Genomic DNA, 8,045 nt, shown 5'->3' on the forward strand with positions numbered 1-8,045 from the left:
CGAAAGCAGCGCTGCCGCCGCTGAGCGGCTCTCCGGCACCGTCCCTGTCCCTGGCAGCACCTCCACCTCCTTTCCGTCTTCCTCTCCGCCACCTCCTCCTCCTCCTCTCTCCCGGGACAAGGGGCCAGGTCTGGGGCTGAGGCAGTTCCGATGGATCATCTTCTCCTGCGGCTCCGGAGCGGGGCTCCCCACTGCTTCGGACAAATTAGGCACCCTCTTGCCAACTAGAGCTCCAAGTTGTGTGCCTTCCAGAAACATCACCATCTCCTTCCTGGTTTCCATTGTGGCTTTGCTTAAGGGAGGGGGTAAAAAAATCCAGATCTCTTCCCCCCCTCCCTCCCGCTCCCGCCCCAGCCTTGTGCAAACCCAGCAACCCCCTCCTGCCAATGCAGAGGAGCAAGCGGTGAGATAGGGTGACCTTGTGATGCGAGCGCTACTCTCTGCTGTGCTGCTCTGGGAGGGATCACCATTGCCCTCTTCTTTCTAAGCTGTCATCCTCAATGGTGCAGTCGTCATTACAGTACCACCGGTGACGCCACACATTGATTGCCAGTGGATAAATAGAAACGTCTGCCACGGGCAAGATGAAAGGAAGAGCCGGAGCTAATGGGCTAAATGCGTGATGCACCAGGTGTAGGAGCCCGAGATGGAGAGGGAAGTGTGAAAAAGAGATGCATATGGAGCTGAGCTGCAAAGAGGTTGTAACACGCGGAGAGAGTTCCGCAGGGGGAAGCCTTGCTTGACAATTAAATAGCCTTTTGACTGCTTTCAGTCACAACCTTGATGTAGAATTGGGGCGAGGATCCCTAGCCGCATCCTGGAAGTGAGAAGATACGTACTCAAGCCTCTTCCTCGGATGCATTATTTATTGCTGGCAACCAGCTTCCGCAGAACTGCGTATATAAGGCTTTAAGAATCCTTTGAAAACTTGAGGATAAGGAAATGCGCTGCTGACATCTGAATGCAGAAATAGCCTTCATTTCTTGTTCTGGTGCAATATCGGTTCCTATTCGTATAACTCTTTCTGCTTTCTATTCACTGATATTAAAACGTTAGTTTAAAATTTACAAATGCCATAAAATAAATACGTAATGTTTATATAGTGCGTTTAACAGCTGAAAAAATACAACTATTTTACTTTTCATATCTGTACTTATTCTGTCTGTCTGCTGTCTGTCGTTTACTCTTCTTTCTTCCTTCGCGGTTTTCATTTGTTCCACGGGTTCTACGTCTCCTCCCCTTTCTACTTTTTAATTAATTGTTTTGCATAAATTATTATCTGCTTTCAGGAGGAACAACTGCAAGAAGGTCTGCCAAGGATAACTCAGGCTCAGAGAAATGCAAGTTACCAAGGCCAGAGCTTATGCTAGGTAGCAGATGTTGTTAAAACAGAAATGACAAGGGCAACCCTTTGGACAGCACTTGTCTGAAAATAAGGACCTTGTGCCGTAAATATAGATGCACCCGTAATCTCTTTGACGTATTACGATATTTCTAATGAGTGCGGCAAGTATTTAATCTCTAGTTAATATTGACTCACACGTGTAGAGTCAGGTCATTTTCATTGTCTGTCGTAACTAGGTTATTCTAAATTTTTTTCTCGGAGTGTTATTGGCTAGTCAGGTTACAGAAAACACTCAACCAATTACGTTCCCGACCCGGTAAGGAATTTACTGGCATATTTGAAGTGACGTTGCTTCGGTGGGGAGCAGGCAGGGCAAGAGAAAACACGCTGGGATCTCTGTCTAGCAAGACGGGCACGATGCAGGGAAACAAACAAACAAACAGGACTCCCAGTCCCCTAGATGCATGGATTAAGATGCGCTTTCAGCCTCAAGCATACTGATTCCAGGGGGATAAATCAGTAATTCTTAGGGGGGGGTCGCCACCAATCTCTCCTTCTCCCTGTGTAGACACGCACGCACATTTCCACCCACACGAACATCATGAGCACATCACTGCGCTGCTTTTCATCACATGTGTGATGTGCTCTCTGCTAAGCTTGCCTGTTTGTTGAAAACTAATTGCTAAATTCACTTTCCCTTCTCTCCTTTTCCAGCCGCTAGATCGGGTGTGTGCCCTTCCAGCTCCGGATGGGGACCCGCATCCCACCCTGCAGCAGCCAGGCACTGCTCCACGGGCTGTGTGAGCTGGGGGAGCAGGATCAGGCCTGGCTGCTGAAGGAAACAGGCACTGCTCCACGGGCTGTGTGAGCTGGGGGAGCAGGATCAGGCCTGTCTGCTGAAGGAACAGGCTGTGGGTGGGTGGGTGGGTAGAGAGATGGATGGATGGATGGATGGATGGATGGATGGATGGATGGATGGATGGATGGATAAAACAGTCCGGATCTGCCGCCTGCCCGGCAGCCGCGGCTGAGGGCTGAGCGGAGCAGCGGGGACCGGCGCGGAGCGGTGCGGGACTGTGCGATGGGGCCGGACAAGGCGAGGAGAGCGCGCTCAGGCAGCGCTGTGCCCATGTCGCTCTGGTGCCGCTTCCCCACGGGTGACAGCATCGTCTCTGCGCTTTTCTGGGGACCTGATTTCTCTGGGGGGGAGCGTGAAGGCTCGGCCTCCCCAGACGCCCAGGACAATCCCAGCCTAGAGGGGAACCTCACCTCCAGGCTCCTTCCTAGCTCGGCCAGGTAGCCGTGTCGGAGGAGGCTGGCTGCTGTCTGTGGCGAACGGGAAGGATTTTCCCATGGCTGTGAGTCTGGCGGCAGTAAGAAAAGGGCTATTCATGTCTCTTTCTATATAAAACAGTAACCGGGCACTGTATTCAGAATATGAGGCAGGGTTCCTAGAGCGGGAGACGAAGACGCCAGTGGGGAATCTGCCTCTCGCAGACCGGAGCTCTGGGGACAGTTTCCGTGGATTATGGTGACTGATCCCCACAAATGTTAACATTTTCGTTTATGAGCCGCTGCTGTTTCCTTCCTCACCCCTTTACTAATTCATTCCCACCAGGGTGCCAGCCTTCATGGACCTCGCGTGGGAGGTTTTGTTGAGCCAGAGATGACGGTCATTGCCACGGACCGTCTGTCTCAGCCTGGAGCAACGCAGGATGCAGTTCGCTCACGCACGGACAGCCGCACACCCCCGCACACATCCACACGCACTTATTTGCCAAGAGTAAACACAGAGAGTTAAAGGCCCGAGTGGCCGAGTGAAGGGGGGGCTGGGAGGGGGGAGGGAAGACTGTTGCACTCGAAGTTTCGGAGTCGATTTAAATTGTGTTAGTAAAGGCTTCTTAACACTACTATTTTTACATCCCCCAGGAAGAGTACAGCCGCATACAGACAAGCCAATGGCCTGGAGGAGCGAGCAGCCCCGTCCCGCTCCCCGCTGCCGTGGCGGAGCTTTGCCTCGCTGGGAATGCGGGGTCCGGCGCTCTGCCTTCTGTCTAGTGTTTCCCACAGATCTGTCAAGCTCGATTTGGAAGGAGACTCCCTCATTTGGGATTAATTTCCAGGGAGATTGGAAAGAATATCTCTATGGAGTTTTCTTTCTCCTCCTCTCTTCCCCCAGCCGCCCCTCCTGTTCCAAACGGAGATTTAAAACCTATTAAGTCTCGCTCTCCCGTTTGGTCACATCCAGGTTGTCATAACTATCCTCAAAACTTTAAAAACTGATTTATTCCTCCGAGTTTACAGCTTTCGTTGCTGATACACGGCCGAGGCAAGCCTCGGGAGACAGCTTTCGAAAGGGTAATACACCCATTTCAGTGTTACCGCTGCTAAAAGGTGCCTCGTACACAAAAAGCAAACGGAACACCCTCCCTTCCCAAAACAAGGAAAGAATAGGAGGACAGTAAAACATTGCTAGTGTGATATGCTCATAAATCAGGCATTCCTCATGAAAGTGCTAAGACTGAAGAAAAAAAGACACATCACACATTTTGTACCAGCGGGATAATTATTTTCTTTCCCCGGTAAGCAAGGTGTCAATAACTTTTGGCTGATACTGTCCAATTACTACTGTGAACCTACGACGCACCTTCAGTTTCTCGAAAAAAAACCGAGTCTTGTCGTCTTCAGAAAAGGAACAAAAATTTGACACATAGTGGAACGATTTAGTTCCTCAGAAACTGATATGTAATGCAAATGGTTGACCAAACCAGAAAGCCTATTTTTAAATTTTTAATGGGTAGTGTTAACAATAATAGCGTAATTATCACTGTTTTATTAAGGCTATTTTTTACGACATAGTTAGAGTTGGAAGCTTTGGAGAGAAGAGAATAATAGGCGCATTATTCTGGGGTGTAAAGACAAGCTGGTACAATGATAGCACACGTGAGTAGCTTTGAGGGGAGAGAGGAGAGAGCCGTGAGTGGAATGTGCCAAGGAGAGCATGTACTGGTATTTACAAGATCCAATCCAGGACATGTTTCTGCCTCTGTGTAGCTCTGGATGTGGGATCCCCGTATCCCTACAGAGAGTATCTGTCCTTGATTTTATTTTTTTTTACCTGTTGACTGCCCGAACCAGGGCTTCCCTGCCACCGCAGGAGGCTCTGGAAATTTTTACCTTGTTAGATCAAAACCTGGGGGAAGGGGGGTGACGAAGGGCCCGATTCCCGCTCCTAGGACATTCAGGACAAGTTTGCTAATGGAAACTATATGGGATGCTTTACTGATTGCAGTGAGGAAATCGTTCCGGAATTTGGGTTTTCGATTTCAGTTGTTATCGCTTCCAGACTCATCGAAAGCCGTAAAACTGCGGCAATCTTAAAATGTTGGAAAGAGCAGAAGGAACACGATCTGCGTGGCAAACTCCCTGATTTGACAACAGAAGAGTACTTATGGTGTGAATTTAAAGCGGTGAAAGACACAGATAAATGAAAATCGACAGCATTTCAGTAGGTCCCATGACGAGGCTCTTTTTTCTTATTCTCTTTAGAATGGATTTAACAAGAACTGAGCTCTCAGCCTCCCCACGCTGTGCATCTTCGCAACCCTCCCTCGGGTGATGGCGTCGCCTGAACCCTGGTGCATCAAAGCACCTGAAGGGTTTCAGGGGCTCCTTGGGTGCCCGAAAGAGTATTTTGGTACAAACGCCCAACGGGGTTTGGTGCTTCGCCTGTGTTTTCCTCCCGTACCCAAGCCTGCCTTTTTTATTCCCACTGTGTTCCTACCCCTCTCGCCCAGCACTCTCAAGACCCGGAGCTAACCTAGAGGAGGGGAAACCGACCCTTCCTAACTCGTGTCAAGGCTCCGTTTGCTGAAAGTCCCTGTCTCGCTTTACTGAAACAAACCAACAGCCCAGGAGAGGCGGAGAGGAGCGGGGCTGCCCGCCGGGGCGAGCACCCCCCGAGCGCCCGCCCTGCTCGCCAGGGCGCTGGCTCCCGCCCCGCCGCCGGTCCGCAGAGAGAGATCCCCCTGCTCCCCTCCCCAGGCAGAAAGCGAAGCCTCGGAGATAGCGTCTCCTGGTCTTTCCCGGAAGGAAATGGCGGAAACGAGGGGCTTTTGCGTTGCACGGTGTCATCTGTGACTGCTGTAAACACATGGTCTGAGCGAGCGGCCGTCTGCGCCCTCTTGCAGCCCTTGGCCTTCCAGCCGTGCTGGCAGCTTTGGGGCCGGTTCTGCTCCAGATAGGCCCAATCCCGGTATTCCCACTGGGCTGAAGATATTTTTACATGGAGACCTATTAGCAAGTGTGGAGAAAGGTGCAGCTGTGGTTCCGATCTTTGGAGACTGACCCTAAGAGGTGGAAATGGAACCCTCACCTGCTCTGCCTGGAGAAAATAGAAGCAAAAGTACCAGCTCATATACTGGATCCTGGGGATGCTTTTCACCACTAGGGAGGGAGTGAAGAATCCCTACAGAAAGTTCACTTGGAGATATGGGTGTCCAAAGGGCACAGGATCTGCTGAGGGACCTCTTGCAATTTGGAAAATGCCAGAAACTGGTAACTCCAGAGATGCAGCTGTGATGAAAGGGTGATTTCCTCCTTGATTTGAAAAGGAGCAGATTTTACCCCATGAGAAAAAGCTACAGACATATGTAAAGACATTCCATTTAGGATGACAAGGGTTGGAAAGTTATATATGAAAAAAACAAAACAAAACAAAAACCAACCAAAACTGAAGCTGAGCATCCTGAGACAAGTGGTTGCACTGATGCAGAAGGCTTGTTCAGTTTTTGTCACTTTCTGCCTCATTCAAAATCTCCCCAAAGCAAACACACACAAAAACTCAAATACGGGCCCAGAGGATATTTTGAAGGAAAATATTACCTAATTTTTACTATCAGGAGCCAAACATTAATCTCTTAACCTGCAGTCCTACCTTGAAGAAAATTAATCTATGGCTAGCCAAGCTGAGATGGCATCATCAGTTTTCACATTGAATTCTAACAACAGGTTTGGCTGTCTGGTTTATTTTTGGTTTGACAGCTCTGTGCATGGTCCTCAGGGATGAGGATGTTCATGTACAGGCTGAGTCTGTTTCTCAAAAACAAAATGTCCATCTCAACTCCCTGAGCAGAGGTCAGGTGATCCAGTGCTACTTTCTGGCTCAGAAATTCCCAGGTTTGCATCCTGGGTGCTGGATGCCCAGTGGCTGACTGCTGTATCTCCATCCCCTGTCTGTGAAACCCATGGATAAGGACAGAGCTGATTGATAGCCAAGGTGAGCATGGAGCAGCACGGAATGTGCACTGAGCAAAGCCAATGACCCAGACCAACTGTGCTGATGAGGATCCTTCTCCCATGGCCTGCTCTTGCTCTCTGCACTCTCAGAGCTCAGCTCTGGGCACACTGTACATGTCATGTCTCAGACAACTATTGAGCCTGTGAGCTAGTAATCAGAGCAAAAGCAAAGATGTAGGAAACTCTCACAGAAAATCATGGGCGTCTGCCAGAGAGTACTGAGTACAGCCCAGGAATAAGTAGGAAATTCTGAGAGTTTGTCTAAAAAAAATTATACCAAGGCAAATAAAATCTCTGGAAGCAGATTTTTATTTTTATTTTTTTTCTTCCCAAATAACCCAGAGATTTCACTGTAACTACTGCCTTTTGATCCTACCAAATGCTATGCAGTATCAATAGTTTCTGATAAACACCGCAGCTGAGTTTTGCAGTTACTGAGGGCCAGAATCAGTGAAACAATGAAGTGGGCAAGGAGGCAAATCTGAGTTATCCACTGCTGTAACCAAACTGCATGTAACTCCTTTAGCACCATCTTTCAGGCCTGCTTTTCCAGGCTGAGCTAAATGGGGAGAAAGCTGCTTCCCCATGGATTCTGAAGCAGGCCTGACCTTGACTATGTTGCTGCTAGACTCAGAGAGAAAATTGCAGCCCCTTTGGGCAATCATCTAGATGGAGTTTCTCCCAATAACATCAGACACCCAGGGGGTCATATGGAATGCCTGGGATACTGGGGGGCTGCTGGCATGTGAGGAGAGCCCCTGCAGCTGCAGAGGATAAGAGACAGATCATCATGTTTCTTCTGGAAATCAGGGCCATATTGGCATTACGTGGGAAGAAAAATCTGGACATGTTCAATTGCTTGTTGTGTTGCTGGAGAACGTGTGTGAGAAAACATAACGTTAGAAGCGAAGCCCAAAAGCCTGAGTGTTTCCAGAAGAGGAAATGTGCATGTTCTGGAAGAGAAGGGCAAGGGCTTGATTTATCAAGCAGGGCAGCACTGCTGAAAACATGAAGATTGCAGCAGGTAGGCATGGCACACAGACAGTGTCAGCTCTCACTCCAGGGCTTCCCTGCACTGCATGTCCCATGCTGGACGGCTCTGTTTCTCTGCCGGCTTGCAGCACACGCCTGTAGAGACTCACCATCCCCAAATCCCAGGCAAGTCACATCGACAAAGGGGAGGAGGAAACAAGACCGAGCCCAGGGCGTGTGGGGGCCCGGGAGAGGACGGAGTCCCTGCCGTCCCCGGCCAGCTCAGACCAGCGCACGCCCCTCAGCTCCCCTCCAACCCTCCCCTTCCCCCGGCCGCAGCCTCCCTCCCCGCCGCGCCACGGGCCGCGTTTCCCCCACCCTGCCTCCCTCCCTCCCTCCCGGCCGGCGGTCCCTGGCCGTGATCACCGCG

At 50.2% G+C, this 8,045-nt stretch overlaps 1 protein-coding gene across 1 annotated transcript in view; it reads right to left on the bottom strand.

The window, feature by feature from the left end:
- The window catches only part of EVX1 (even-skipped homeobox 1), a 3,314-nt gene extending 3,032 nt beyond the window's left edge, over positions 1-282 (bottom strand). Inside the window, exon 1 of the mRNA XM_010007640.1 lies at positions 61-282. Coding sequence (XP_010005942.1) covers positions 61-282 — 222 coding nt within the window. The remainder of the gene's footprint in view (positions 1-60) is intronic.
- Between the last annotated feature and the right edge of the window lie 7,763 nt (positions 283-8,045).

Source organism: Chaetura pelagica, unplaced genomic scaffold (assembly GCF_000747805.2).
Source record: "Chaetura pelagica isolate M959 unplaced genomic scaffold, ChaPel_1.0 scaffold10, whole genome shotgun sequence".
In the NCBI taxonomy this organism is placed as follows: domain Eukaryota; kingdom Metazoa; phylum Chordata; class Aves; order Apodiformes; family Apodidae; genus Chaetura; species Chaetura pelagica.